The sequence below is a fragment of the Kogia breviceps genome, chromosome 15 (genome assembly GCF_026419965.1).
Source record: "Kogia breviceps isolate mKogBre1 chromosome 15, mKogBre1 haplotype 1, whole genome shotgun sequence".
Taxonomy (NCBI): Eukaryota; Metazoa; Chordata; class Mammalia; order Artiodactyla; family Physeteridae; genus Kogia; species Kogia breviceps.
The window spans coordinates 89868754-89884287 of NC_081324.1; the positions used below are offsets into that span (position 1 = coordinate 89868754).

The window sequence follows — 15534 nt, forward strand, 5'->3', positions numbered from 1 at the left end:
ACAAGGCTCCATCCCTCCTGCTCTGTTCCTTCCCTCCCCTGGAGGGAACCATTTTTACAGTTCCTAGTTCATTCTCTCAGTGATTCTTTTGGAAATATAAGCAAACACACATACACACATACCTGACCTGACTCAATGCTAAGCCTTGTCAGGAAGCCTTTTTTCTGCCTCTAGCCCTGTGTTTCCTAGAGTTCAGCATGCCTTGTACCCTAACATGTTTCTCTCAGTTTTACCCCTTGTATTTTGTTGTTATAATAGCTTCTGGAATGAGCATCCTCTGGACCCTTCCCCCTGACTGCCGGGTGCCTTTCTCTCTTCCCTTTTCTCTCCTTCCCCTCTCATTCCTAGAGTCTCCTTTCTCTTGTCCCTCTCTTTGCCTGAATCTTTTTTTTTTTCTCACGTCTTGTGCTGATCAGTTTGGCCTGCACTTCCAGCAGCTTTCCCTCGCAGTGAATACCCGTCCTTGTAGAAGGGACGGTTTGCCCGTTATTTCTCAGACCTTCGTGTTCCTCGGTGGCCACAGCACTGTTAGGTCACTTCGCGACTTCGGGAACATCTTTTTTAGTCAGCTGCAGCTTTGAGCCTGAGAGGCTCAGATTCCCCTCGGGAGGTGCTCTCCTGTTGGGGGTGACGTTGGAGATCGGCAGCACGTGGCCCCTGGTCCCCCACCCCATTTCTCCAGTTAGGTCACATCTGCCTGGATCCTAGGTTTGTGCGGAGCCTTGTCACCTGGGTCCATTTGTCTGTCTGTGGACATCTCTGGGCTGCTTCTTTTGCTATTCTGGTAGGCCTCTTTTGTTTTCATTGGGAGATTAAAAGACTACACTGTTCCCCTGATCTCATCCTACTCTCAACGTTTAACAACAAAAGTAAGACTCAGTGAGAGAGATGAAGTGAATTGTTCACGGACATCCAGATATTGAGAGATGAAGCTCTAATGAAACTGTTTCGTCCACAGCCTATTTCTCGTGTACATCGCCTCCAGCAGGGTCGTTCCCTCCTTACCATCTGGCATCATGTTCTTCTTGAGTGTCTGCCCGAAGTTGTTTAAATCTCTGGGTGGTTGCCGCACTTTCGGGGTTCCTGGGGGCCTGTGCAGAGTCTGGGTGGGTGGGGGCTGTGGTTGTGTGCTGGGTTCCCCATTTCCATTTCCTCTCACCTGTGCCCCCCCCAGCCGCACTGACCACAGTCTGCAGAGCCCCCAGCCCAGCCTGGGTGAGCGTGTTCACCAGCAAAGGAGACCGAGGTTGGGGCCCAGAGGAAAAGTGCTCGCAAAAGTGAGCTTGCTCTTGGGTCTGCAGGTCCCACCTCTCCAGGAGCGAGACAGCACATGCGATGGCATCAGAGAGCTCCAAGGGGAGGGATCCATCCTGGGTCCAGAGACCCCTGACCAGAGGCCTCTCCCTGGAGGACCCGAGCAGAGGCACAAGAGTCCCGGGACAGAGCAGGTCCTAGAGTGGCTGTTTATTTCCCAGGAGCAGCCGGAAGCGAAGAAGACCTGGGTAAGTTACTGGTTTGTTCATTTCCACTTCTTTATTTCTTTTTCATTTCTTTGGTGGGGAGAGAGATGGAGGCCCTCAGGTGGGAGGTCGTGTCAGGTCCCTGAGGTCCCCGATTCCTGGTTTCCCCAGACTCAATTTTCAGCTCCTTTTCCACGCCCCCCCCCCGATTTTTTAAATGGATATTGTTCTGTTTATATGTGTTTACAAACTGTGTATTGTTTCTAGTGTAAATGCATTTTTAATTTATGTTGGTGGCGTGTACGCATGTGTATCCTGTATTGCTTATATTTTTCGATAAGCACCGTCCTCTTGTATGGCCATCAGCAGTGTCTGGGTGTCCACTTGCCTCGTGTTCTCTGCCAGCTCTTAATTACTGTTGTTCTTTTCATCTGAGCCATTCTGGTATGGTGGTGTCTCTGTATGGGCTTACTTTGCATTTCCTGCTAGCATGCTTTTTGGACATTTTGTTACCTTTTGTGGGTGTTTTCTGTTTCTTACCGACTGAAAGGAGTTATTTATTTTCTGGAAGCTTGTTAGAAATGCTGAGTTCAGGCCACACCTCAGTCCTGTTATATCAAGACTTTTCGTCTTAACAAGATTCAGTGATTCATGCACATTGAAGTTTAAAGCAAACTTGATTCCAAATCCATGTCTACCTGGGGTGGTGCTCTTACCTCCAATATTTTGTTATGACAGTTTTCAAACACAGGACAAAATCGAAAGGATTTTGCAGTGAACATCTGTATACTCATCACCTTGAATTTACCTTTAACATTTTACTGTACTTGCTTTCTCACATTATCCATCTTTCCATCCCTCTGCATCTCTTACCCCATCTTATTTTTGCTGTATTTCTTAATATATTTTAGACATCAGCATGCTTCCCTCTAAATACTTCAGTATGCATAGCATTAACTGTTGTTCAGTATTTGTTTACAAGCTGGGTTTCTTTTTTCTTGTCTTGCCTTTTCATTCTGTCAATTAATGCTGCCTTTTGATGAACAGCTGTTTCTAATTTTAACTTAATGTAGTTTATAAATTTTTTCTTTTATTACTGGTGTTTTTTTGTGTCCAATCTAAGAACTTTTTTGTTATCCAAAGCTTGTGAAGACAGTTTTCTTTGTTCACATTTACCTTTCACGTGTAGATTCACAGTACATCTAGAATTAATATTTATGTTTAGTGTGAGTAGGAGTCAAGCTTTATTTTTTTCATCAAGTTGCCTAATTGCCCCAGTGCCCCTGAAGTGATTGACCTCTACCTATGGCTCTGCGGTGCCACCTTGTCATATATCAGGTGTCCATAAATATAGTTTGGTTTCACAACTCTTTATTCTGTTCCATTGGCCTATTTTTCTATCCTTATGCCAGTTTCACGCTACCTTGATATATAATAAGTCTTGATATCTGGATGCTTCCAGTTTTGGGTGATTATGAATGCTGCCAACATTCACATGTGGGTTTTTGTGTGGACATGAGTTTTCAGATCAGTTGGGTAAATACCTAGGAGCACGATTGCTGGATTGTATGGCGATTCTGTGTTTAGCTTTGTAAGAGACTGTTTTCCAGAGTGCCTTGCAGTTTTGCATTCCCGCTTGCAGTGAATGAGCGTCCCTGTTCCTCATCCTGACCAGTTCTTGGTATTGTCAAGTTGTTAAAAATTTTGCCATTCTGATAGATGTGAGGTGATATTTCACTGTGGTTTTAAGTTGCATTTCCCTCATGGCTAGCTAGTGTTATTGAGTATATTTCTATATGTGTTTTATTCTTTCAATATCTTTGGTGAAGTATCTGTTTTCTTGTCATTGATTTTTTTAAAATTTAATATTAAAAAAATTTTTATTGCTGTATAGTTGATTTACAATGTTGTGTTAGTTTCAGGTGTACAGCAAAGTGAATCAGTTATACATATATCTACTCTTTTTAACTTAATTTTTTTTAAGAATTTTTTTTTTTGTCGTGGACCATTTTTAAGTCTGTTGAATTTGTTACAATATTGCTTCTGTTTTATGTTTTGGTTTTTTTTTTTTTTTTTTTGGCCCTAGGCATGTGGGATCTTCGCTCCCCAACCGGGGATTGAACCCGCACCCCCTGCATTAGAAGGTGAAGTCTTAACCACTGGACCCCCAGGGAAGTCCCTCCATTCTTTTTTAGATTCTTTTCACATATAGGCCACTACAGAGTATTAAGTAGAGTTCCCTGTGCAGTAGGTTATTAGTTATCTATTTTATATATACTAGTGTGTATATGTCAATCCCAGTCTCCCAGTTTATCCTTCCTCCCATCCCCTGGTACCATAAGTTTGTTGTCTACATCTGTGACTCTGTCTCTGTTTTGTAGATAAGTTCATTAGTACCATTTTTTAAGATTCCACACATAAGCAATATCATATGATATTTGTCTTTCTTACTTCACTGAGTATGACAATCTCTGGGTTCATTCATGTTGCTGCAAATGGCATTATTTTGTTCTTTTTTTATGGCTGAGTAATATTCTATTGTATATATGTACCACATCATTAAAAAAATGTTTTTTTAAATTCTTTAACTTATTTATTTTGTCTTGAGAGGGCAGAAGCCAGACTTACTGAGTTTGATGGGTATGACATTAAGATATTACATACGGCTCTCCAGGATTTGGGGCTACAAAGGCATGCTTTCCTATTCTTTTTTAAAAAATATATTGAAGTATAATTGCTTTACAACGTTGTGTTAGTTTCTGCTGTCTAACAAAGTGAATCAGCTATATGTATACATATATCCCCATATCCCCTCCCTCTTGAGCCTCCCTCCCACCCTCCCTATCCTACCCATCTAGGTCGTCACAAAACATCGAGCTGATCTCCCTGTGCTATGTAGCAGCTTCCCACTAGCCATCCATTTTACATTTGGTAGTGTATATATGTCAGTGCTACTCTCTCACTTCATCCCAGCTTCCCCTTACCCCCACTGTGTCCTCAAGTCTGTTCTCTGTCTGTGTCTTTATTTCTGCCCTGCCACTAGGTTCCTCGATATTATTTTTTGAGATTCCATATATGTGCATTAGCATGCGGTATTTGTTTTTCTCTTTCTGACTTACTTCGCTCTGTAAAACAGTCTCTAGGTCCATCCACCTCACTGCAAATAACTCAATGTGTTCCTTTTTATGGCCAAGTAATATTCCATTGTATATATGTGTCACATCTTTTTTTTTTTTTTTTTTTTTTTTGCGGTACGCGGGCCTCTCACTGTTGTGGCCTCTCCTGTTGCGGAGCACAGGTTCCGGACACGCAGGCTCAGCGGCCATGCCTCACGGGCCCAGCCACTCCGCAGCATGTGGGATCTTCCTGGACCGGGGCACGAACCCGTGTCCCCTGCATCGGCAGGCGGACTCTCAACCACTGCGTCACCAGGGAAGCCCGCCACATCTTCTTTATCCATTCATCTGTCACTAGACATTTAGGTTGCTTCCATGTCCTGGCTATTGTAAGTAGTGCTGTAGTGAACATTGTGGTACATATGTCTTTTTGAATTATGGTTTTCTCTGGGTATATGCCCAGTAGTGGGATTGCTGGGTCATATGGTAGTTCTGGTTTTAGTTTTTTAAGGAACCTCCATAGTGTTCTCCATAGTGGCTGTATCAATTTACATTCCCACCAACAGTGCAGGAGGGTTCCCTTTTCTCCACACCCTCTCGAGCATTTATTGTTTGTAGATTTTTTGATGATGGCCATTCTGACCAGTGTGAGGTGATATGTCATTGTGGTTTTGATTTGCATTTCTCTAATGATTAATGATGTTGAGCATCTTTTCATGTGTTTGATGTCAATCTGTATGTCTTCTTTGGAGAAATGTCTATTTAGGTCTTCTGCCCATTTTTGGATTGGGTTGTTTGTTTTATTGATATTGAGCTGCATGGGCTGCTTGTATATTTTGGAGACTAATCCTTTGTCAGTTGCTTTGTTTGCAGATATTTTCTCCCATTCTGAGCGTTGTCTTTTCGTCTTGTTTACGGTTTCCATTGCTGTGCAAAAGCTTTTAAGTTTCATTAGGTCCGATTTGTTTATTTTTGTTCTTATTTCCATTACTCTAGGAGGTGGGTCAAAAAGGATCTTGCTGTGATTTATGTCATAAAGATACCACATCTTCTTTATCCATTCCTCTGTTAATGGACACATAGGTTGCTTCCACGTCCTGGCTATTGCAAATAGTGCTGCAGTGAAAATTAGGGTGCATGTATCTTTTCAAATTGTGGTTTTCTCTGGGTATATGCCTAGGAGTGGGATTGCTGGGTCATATGGTAGCTCTATTTTTAGTTTTTTAAGGAACCTCCATACTGTTCTCCATAGTGGTTGTACCAATTTCCATTCCCACCAAGACTATAGGAGGGTTCCCTTTTCTCCTCATCTTCTCTAGCATTTATTGTTTATAGATTTTTTGATGATGGCCATTCTGTGACTGGTGGAAGGTGATACCTCATTGCAGTTTTGATTTGTGTTCTCTAGTAATTAGTGATGTTGAGCATCTTTTCATGTGCTTTTTGGCCATCTGTTGTCATGGATTTTTAAGAATTCTTTGTTATTCTAGATTTAAATCCTTTTTAAGAAAAGTGATTTGCAAATATTTTCTCCCAGTCTCTGGTTTGTGTTTTCATTTCCATGACACCAACTTTCATAGAGCAAAATGTTTTAATTTTGATAAAGTTTATTTTCTGAATTTTAATTTTTTAAAATGGGTTTTGCTTTTGCTGTTATATCTAAAATTTCATTGCCCAAACAAAAGTGCACAAATTAAAATTTTTTTTTCTCTGGAATTTGTAAAGTTTTAGCTTTCACATTTAAGTCTGTGATCCATTTTTAGTTAATTTTTATATAGAATGTGGGTTATGTGTTGAGGTTCATTTTTTATGGGTATGGATGTGCAAGGGTTCCAGCACTGTTTGTTGAAAAGGTGATCCTTTCTCTATTTTTTTTTTTTTTTTTGCGGTATGCGGGCCTCTCACTGTTGTGGCCTCTCCCGTTGCGGAGCACAGGCTCCGGACGCGCAGGCCCAGCGGCCATGGCTCACGGACCCAGCCGCTCCGCGGCATGTGGGATCTTCCCGGGCCAGGGCACGAACCCGTGTCTCCTGCATCGGCAGGCGGATTCTCAACCACTGCGCCACCAGGGAAGCCCGATCCTTTCTCTATTGAATTGCTTTTGTGTCTTTATGAAAAAAAAAAAAATTTTTTTTTTCAAGAGACAGTGTTTATGTGGGTCTATTTCTAGGCTTTCTCTTCTGTTCCATTGATTTTTGTGTCTAATCTTTTACCAGTATCATGCTATCTTGTTTTTATAGGAAGTCTTAAAGTGGGCTAGTGGGAGTGTTGTAACTTTGTTCTTCAGAATTGCTTTGGCTGTTCTAGTATTTTGCCTTTCCGTATTAATTATAAAAGAGCTGGTGGATAGCTACAAAAAAGCTTGTTAGGACTTTGATTGGAATTACAGTGAATCTATGAGTCAAATTAGGGAAAATTTACATCTTAACAATACTGAGTTTTCCAATCCGTGAACACCCTATATCTTTCCATGTTTTAGATCTTTGATGTTTTAAACCTCTGTTTGTATTTTGGAGCATATATATTTTTGCACACATATTTTCTTCTATCATCTTAGCCATTTTAAGTGACAATTCAGTGGTATTAAATACATTCATAACATTGGCAGTCATAACCACCATATCCGTCTCCACAGCACTCTTCCTCTTGAAAAACTGAAGCTGTATACCGTTAAACAATAACTCCCAATTCCCCCCTCCCCATAACCCCTGGCAAGCACCATTCTACTTTCTGTCTATGATTTTGACTATGCTAGTTACCTCATATAAGTGGAATCATACAGTAATTGTCTTTTTGTGACTGGCTTCTCCCCCTTGACATAATGTTCACAAGGTTCATCCTTGTTATAGCATACTGTAGAACTTTCTTCCTTTTTAAAGCTGAATAATAATTTGTTGTATGTATATACCTCATTTTGCTTATCCATTCATCCATCCATGGACACTTGGATTGCTTTCATTTTTTAGCTACTGTGAGTATTAATGCTGCTATGAACATGGATGTAGAAATATCTCTTTAAGACCCTGCTTTCACTTCCTTTGGGGATATACCCAGAGATGAAATTGCTGGACTGTATGGTAATAATAATTTTTAATTTTTTGAGGAGCCACCAAACTGTTTTCCACAGCAGCTACACCATGTTGTATCCCTGCCAGCAGTGTACAAGTGTTCCAATTATTCCACATCCTCGCCAACCCTTGTTATTTTTATGGTCTTTGATAGCCATCCTAATGAGTGTGAGCGGAATCTCATTATAGTTTTTTTTAAAAAATTAATTATTTATTTGGCTGTGTTGGATCTTCGCTGCTGTGTGGGCTTTCTCTAGTTGTGACGAGTGGGGGCCACTCCTCGTTGCAGTGTACGGGCTTCTCACTGCGGTGGCCTCTCTCGTTCAGAGCATGGGCTCTAGGCATGTGGGCTTCAGTAATTGTGGCACACGGGCTCAGTAGTTGTGGTTCCTGGGCTCTAGAGCACAGGCTCAGTAGTTGTGGTGCACAAGCTTAGTTGCTCTGTGGTATGTGGGATCTTCCCGGCCCGGGGCTCGAACCTGTGTCCCCTGCTTTGGCAGGCGGATTCTTAACCACTGCACCACCAGGGAAGTCCCTCATTATAGTTTTGATTTGCATTTTTGTTATGATTAGTGATGTTCAGCATCTTCATGTGCTTATTGGCCATTTGTATATCTTCTTTGGGGAAATGTCTATTCAAATCCTTTGGTTACTTTTGAATAGGTTGTTTTTTGTTGTTGAGTTTTAGTTCTTCATATATTCTAGATATTAATCCCTTATAAGATATATGATTTGCAGATATTTTCTCCCATTTGGGAGTTGCCTTTTTACTATGTTGATGTTGTGTTTTGATGCAAAAACTTTTTAAATTTTCATTAAGTCCAATTGTTTGGTGTTTTCTTTTGTTGCTTGTACCTTTTGTGTCATTTTTAAGAAATCATTGCCAAATCTAACATTGTGAAGCTTTTGCCCTATGTTTTCTCTAAGGGTTTATATAGTTTGAGGTCTTACATTTAGGTCTTTGATCCATCCTGAGTTAATTTTTATACAGTGTTAGATGAGGGTCCAACTTCATTTTTTTCATGTGGATATTCAGTTTTCCCAGTAGTATTTGTTGGAAAGACTTTCCCCATAAATGGTCTTGGAACCATTGTCAAAAATCATTTGACCATATATGCAGGGGTTTATTTCTGGACTTTGTTCTATGCCATTGTCACCTTTATACCAGTACCACATTGTTTTGATTACTGTAGCTTTGTAGTAAGTTTTTTTTAAAAAAATTATTTATTTATTTGGCTGCATTGGATCTTAGTTGCAGCATGCAGGATCTTCGTTGCGACATGCAGGATCTTTTTGTTGTGGCATGCAGTCTTCTCCATTTGCGGTGTACAGGCTTCTCTCTAGTTGTGGTGCGTGGGCTCCAGAGTGTGCGGGCTCAGTAGTTGTGGTGTGCTGGCCTTGTTGCCCCGCAGCATGTGGGATCTTAGTTCCCTAACCAGGGATTGAACCCGCATCCCCTGCATTGGAAGAAGGATTCTTAACCACTGCACCACCAGGGAAGTCCCGTGTAGTAGGTTTTGAAATCAGGAAGTATGAGTCCTCCAGCTTTGTTCTTTTTCGAGATTGTTTTGGCTATTCAGGTTCCCTTGAACTTCCATATGCATTTTAGGGTGGGTTTTTCTATTTTTGCAAAAAACATCATCGGAATTTTATTAGGGATTGCATTGAATCTGTAGATCACTTTGGGTAGTGTTAACATTTTAATATTAAGGAACATAGGGTATGTTTCTATTTATTTATGTATTCTTTAATTTCTTTCAGCAAGGTTTTTGGTTTTCATTCTACAAGTCATTTACCCCCTAGGTTCAGTTATTTCTTTTTGATGATGCTATAAATGGAATCATTTTCATCATTTGCTTTTCAGATTGATCATTGTTAGTGTATAGAAATGCACCTGATTTTGGTGTGTGACTTTGTATCCTGTTATTTGCTGAATTCATGTGTTCTAACTACGTTTTGTGTGTGTGTGTGTGTGTGTGTGTGTGTGTGTGTGTGTGTGTGTGGAATCTTTAAGATTTTCTATACATAGGAAGATATTGTCCATGAACAGAGCTAATTTTACTCCTTTTCTAATTTAGATGCCTTTTATTTCTTTTTCTTGCCCAGTGGCTCTGGCAAGAACTTGAAGCACTATGTTGAATAGAAGTAGAAAAAGGAGGCATTCCTTTAAAAAGAAAATATTTATTTATTTATTTGGCTGCATTGGGTCTTCGTTGCAGCACGTGGGATCTTTCATTGTGGCATGCAGCCTTCTCTCTAGTTGTGGTGCGTGGACTCTAGAGTGCGTGGGCTGAGTTACCCTGCGGCATGTGGGATCTTAGTTCCCTGAACAGGGCTTGAACCCACGTCGCCTGCATTGGAAGGCAGATTCTTAACCACTGGACCACCAGGGAAGTCTTGAAAGCAGGCATTCTTGCCTCATTCCTGATCTTAGAAGAAAAGCTTTTAGTCTTTCATCATTGAGTATGATGTTCACTGTGGGTTTTTAAGATGTGGGTTTTATTATGTTGAGGTACTTTCCTTCTCTTTCTACTTTGTTGAGTGTTTTTATCGTGAAAGAGTGTTGAATTTTTGTCAGATGCTTCAATTGAGGTAATCTGCATCGAGATAATCATTTTTTTAACTTCATTCTGTTAGTGTGGTGTATTGCATTGACCAATTTTCAAATGTTGAACCATCCTTGCATTCCGAGAATAAATCCCATTGGTCATGGTGTATGATCTTTTTAATAAGCTGCTGAATTTGATTTGCTATTATTTTGAAGATTTTTGCATCTATGTTCATGAGGAATATTAGTTTGCAGTTTTCTTACAATGGCTTTGTCTGGATTTGGTATCAGAGCCTTAGGAAGTGTTCCCTCCTCTTTAGGTTTTTGGAAAAGCTTGAGAAAGATTGATGTTATTACTTCTTTAAATATTTGTTAAAATTCACCAGTGAAACCTGGGCTTTTCTTCTTTGGGGCGACATTTTTGATTACAGACCCAATCTCCTTACTAGTTGTAGATCTATTCAGATTTCCTATTTCTTTGTGATTTGATCTTGATAGCAACACAAATGGAATTCATTCCTTTCAATTAAGTTATCCAGGTTGTTGGCATATAATTGTTTATAGTACTTTCCAATAATCATTTTTATTTTTGTAGAATCAGTACTAATTTCCCCACTTTTATTCTTGATTTTAGTAATTCTAGTCTTCTCTTTTTTTTTCTCAGTCTAGCCACCTGAAGGTTTATCAAATTTTGTTGATCTTTTCAAAGAACTAAGCTCTGGTTTCACTGATATTTTTTTCCCTATTTTTCTAGTTTCTATTTTGTTTGTATTCTAATCTTATTTCCTTCTTTTTGCTACCTTTGTGTTTAATTTGTTCTTTTTCTGTTTCCTTAAGTTGTAAAGTTAGATTATTGATTTGAGATGTTTCTTGTTTTAAATATGTGTTTTTAACTGTAAAATTTCCCCTTAACACTGCTTTTGCTGCATCCCAACAACTTTATGCTGTGTTTCGTTTTCATTCATGTCTAAGTATTTACTAATTTCCCTTTTGATTTGTTTGATCCATTGGTTGTTTAAGACCATGTTGTTTAATTCCCACAAATTTGCGAATTTTCCTTTTTTTCTGCTGCTTTTAGTGATTTTTAACTTCATTCTATGTGGTCAGAGAAGATACTTTGTATGATATTTATCTTTTAAATCTATTGAGATTTAATTTGTGGCCTAACATATAGTCTGTCCTGGAAAATGTCTCATGTGTACTTGAGAAGAATGTATATTTTGTTCTTGGGTAGAATATTCTATATATGTCTGTTAGAGGTAGTTTATTTAAATTGTTTCCTTACTTATTTTCTTTCTGATTGTTCTATCCATTATCGGGAGTGGGATATTGAAGTTTCCAACTATTATTATAAAAGTATTTCTCCCTTCAATTATGTCAGTTTTTGTTTCATATATTTTGATGATCTGTTATTAGGTGTAACTGTTTATAATTGTCTGTCTTCTGGCTGTACTGAAACTTTAATAATATGTAATTTCCGTCTTTGTCTCTTATAACCTTTTTGATTTGTCTGATGTTAGTATAGCCACCCCTGCTCTACTTCGGTTACTACTTGCATGGAATATCTGTATCTGTCTTTTCAATCTGTTTGTGTCTTTGGATCTAAAGTGAGTTTCTTATAGACAGCATATTTGAGTCATGTTTCTTTTTTTTTTTTTTTTTTTTTTTTTTTTTTTTTTTTTTTGCGTTATGCGGGCCTCTCACTGTTGTGGCCTCCCCCGTTGCGGAGCACAGGCTCCGGACGCGCAGGCCTAGCGGCCATGGCTCACGGGCTTAGTCACTCCGCGGCATGTGGGATCTTCCCGGACCAGGGCACGAACCCGTGTTTCCTGCATCGGCAGGCGGACTCTCAACCACTGCGCCACCAGGGAAGCCCTGAGTCATGTTTCTTAATCCATTTTACCAAACTCTGTCTTTTCACTGGAGAGTTTTATTGGTTTACACTTACAGTAATTACTCATAAGGAAGGATTTATTTCTGTCATTTTGCTATTTCCTTTATACCTTATAGCTTTTTGCTCCTTCAGTTCCTGCAATCACTGTCTTTTGTGATTAGTTGAATTTTTGTAGTGAAATGTCTAAATTCCTTTCTCATTTGCTTTTTGTGTAAGTTTTATAACTATTTTCTTTGTGGTTGCCGTGGGATTACATTTAACTTCCTAAAGTTATAGCATTCTGATTTGAATTTATACCAACTTAACTTCAATAACATACAAACACTAAGCTCCTTTACAGCTCTGTCCCACCCCTTTTGATTGCTGATGTCACAGAATTACATCTTTATACATTGTGTGCCCCGAAATGTAAACTAATAATTATTTCAAGTGCATTTGTCTCTTATAATTATGTAGAGAATGAAATGTAGACGCACAAATATACTACAATTATAATTGCCCAGATATTTACCTTTATTCAGATCTTTATTTCTTCAGACAGCTTCAAGATATTGTCTAGTGTTCTTTTATTTCACATGCATGACTCCCTTGAGCATCTCTTGCCAAGCAGGTCTAGTGGTAGCAAACTACCTGTTGTTCTTCTGGGAATGTCTTTATTTCTATCTCACTTATTTATTTATTTGTTTATTTATTTTTGGCTGCATTGGGTCTTCGTTGATACATGTGGGCTTTCTCTAGTTGTGGTGAGTGGGGGCTACTCTTCATTGCAGTACACGTGCTTCTCATTGCTGTGGCTTCTCTTGTTGCAGAGCATGGGTTCTAGAGCGCAGGCTCAGTAGTTGTGGCCCACAGGCTTAGTTGCTCCACAGCATGTGAGATCGTGGGATCATCCTGGGCCAGGGCTCGATCCCGTGCCCCCTGCATTGGCAGGCGGATTCTTAACCACTGCGCCACCAGGGAAGCCCTCTACCTCACTTTTGAAGCACAGTTTTGTCAGATATAGGATTCTTGGCTGGTATTTTATTTTTCTTTTAGCTCTTTGAATATATGGGTTTATTGCCTTTTGGTCTCCAAAGGTTCTGATGAGAAATATACTTACAATCTTACTGAGAAGCCCTTGTAGGAAACAAGTCATTGCTTTCTTGATTCTTTCAAGGTTCTCTCTTTGTCTATTGAAAATTTGAGCATGTGTGTTTCTTTGAGTTCATCGTTTTTGGAGTTTGTTCAGATTCTTGGACGTTTATATTCATGTCTTCATCAAATTTGGAATTTCATTTTCAAATTTGGTGTCCATTTTTGAAAATCTTAGCCATTCTAGATGTGTAATGGTATCTCACTGTTTTAATTTGCAATTCCCTAATGATATATGATGTTGAGCATCTTTTCATATGCTGATTTACCATCTGTGTATCTTCATGTTCAGATCTGTCGCCCCACACCATGACTCCTACTTACAGCTGTTGCCTTTTTTACTTCACGAAATTTTAACGTCTTCAGTGGTAGCTCCTGGTGCATTCAAGCAACATTGCTTGCTTCCCCCTTTGTGCCCATGTTTTCTGCATGTTCTTTTGTCATAGCATCTTTGACTACCTGTTACATTTTTATGGGTTTAATCTTTGCTGTTCTCTGCAATGCTGAACACTTCTGTCTTTCATCCATTTTATATTACTTGCACCTAGTTGAATACCTGGCACATGGTATTTTTATATGTTGCATGAGAGGTTGACTGATTTAATGCATATTGATGGGATATTTTCAGTAAACGTTTGCTTTTCTCCCAAAGTAGAATGTAAATAATGGACACCCTTAGCAGTCTTTTGTTTACTACAAACTCAGTAAAATTATGTGCAATTGAGTGGGGATATGCTGTTTCAGGGACCATTGTCATTCATGGATGTGTTTGTGGACTTTACCTGGGAGGAGTGGCAGCTGCTGGACCCAGCTCAGAAGCACCTGTACAGGAGTGTGATGTTGGAGAACTATAGCAACCTAGTGTCCCTGGGTAAGTACCACTTCCCTGAAAGGAGTGTGTGTCATCTCCAGGCTTCCCCTTGTTAGTTGCTGAAAGCTGGGGCACTTTCGTAAAATGCTTGGTGATTTCGGGCTTATATTTAGAGGCCAGATTTTCTTATTCTCCCTTTGGCATCAGAATCTGCTGGTTGAATGGTGTTACTTTGCCAAAGTGCAAAAGGGCAGCTTCATCATGCCGCCTCTAAACCGAGTCTTCCCCATTCTGCTGAATCCCATGGTCCTAGGTAGTTTTGGGCCAGGTTGTCTGTGATTTTCTATTCACAGGGTATCAACACACCAAACCGAATATCATTTTCCAGTTGGAACAAGAAGAGCTGTGGATGATGCAAATTCCAAGTGAGGGCCATCTGGGTGAGTGGTCAGGACATTTAGATCTTTTCCTCCTTACTCAGAATTGGTGTGAGTTCTGATATGATGTTCCCTTCGTGTTTGTACTTTTGGGTCATTTGTAACCATTGTCTCTTAGTTAATCTCCTCTGTGGCATTCTCAGCTTCCTTCTTACTTTCCCGTGGTGTTAGACTTGTTTCATTATGCATTTAAGCAAGCTTTTCCTCTTTACTTCTTTTCATGTGACTTTCACACCCCTTCTACTTTTTTTCTATTTTTAAAAAATTACTTCCATTCATATTCAACAACCACAGTTCCGATTTTCTTCTCCTTGAAACCTGTGTGTTAGGAGATTCTACCCTTTCTGCTTCTCCTTCCTAATGGCCTTGTCATCACTGTTCTTTCTGAGTGTATTCCTGCATCATTTGATAATATCATTTCTCTTGCCTGAAGCCTTTCCCCCGCGCCTTACTCAAGTGAACCCCATGGAACCCACTCTCACACTGCACGACACAGTGCTTATTCTCCTCATGCTTTACGGCCCTCACATGCTCTTTCCTCTGTGTCCAAAGGGGTCTTTCTTATATTCCCCAATTTCCTCGTATGTTATAAGTTTTAAAAGACTTCCACTCTGAAGATTTAAGCTGTTTCTTTCTGTATTGGTGACTGACAGCCCCATCCCTCTTTCATCTGCCCTTTGGTACTGGGTTTGATTGGTCCACAGGGCATCTTCCCTGCATGGGCCACTCCCTTGTCTCATTTTTCAGAAACTGGAATTGGAATGTCTCTTCTACTGCCCCACAGCTATATGATAACTTCTTCTCATCTTCCTGTTTGTTAGTTCTGCTATGCTCCTGGTTCTTCTTCCTGGCATTGGGGCATGAGCCTACATCTCCTTTTTATACAGTTCTCTTCACTAGTCTTGCTATAATCTGTTAGTATTTTGATCCTTTAAAAATAAGTCTTTTAGGGCCTCCATCTTCTCAATTCCTACCTCCTTCTCATTGGGAATGAGATAATTCCCAATATTATCTTTTTTGGGGGGGTACACCACACGGCTTATGGAATCTTAGTTCCCTGACCAGGGAT

General features: G+C 39.8%; 1 protein-coding gene across 18 annotated transcripts in view; it reads left to right on the forward strand.

Moving 5' to 3' along the window:
- Window positions 1–15534, forward strand: part of ZNF10 (zinc finger protein 10) — a 78779-nt gene that overhangs the window by 43922 nt on the left and 19323 nt on the right. For 7 of the 18 annotated variants that reach the window (XR_010836714.1, XR_010836713.1, XR_010836715.1 and 4 more), the window contains exons 3-6: window positions 1302–1502; window positions 4759–4965; window positions 13962–14088; window positions 14382–14468. Coding sequence is in view for 10 of the 18 variants with exons in the window: in XM_067014443.1 (XP_066870544.1) it covers window positions 1302–1502; window positions 4759–4965; window positions 13962–14088; window positions 14382–14468 (622 nt within the window). In the remaining 8 variants the exon portion in view is untranslated. Of the gene's footprint in view, window positions 1–1284; window positions 1503–3546; window positions 3605–4758; window positions 4966–13961; window positions 14089–14381; window positions 14469–15534 lie in introns of those variants that run through there. The other 11 variants (XR_010836717.1, XR_010836718.1, XM_059040751.2 and 8 more) reach the window with 6 other exon arrangements.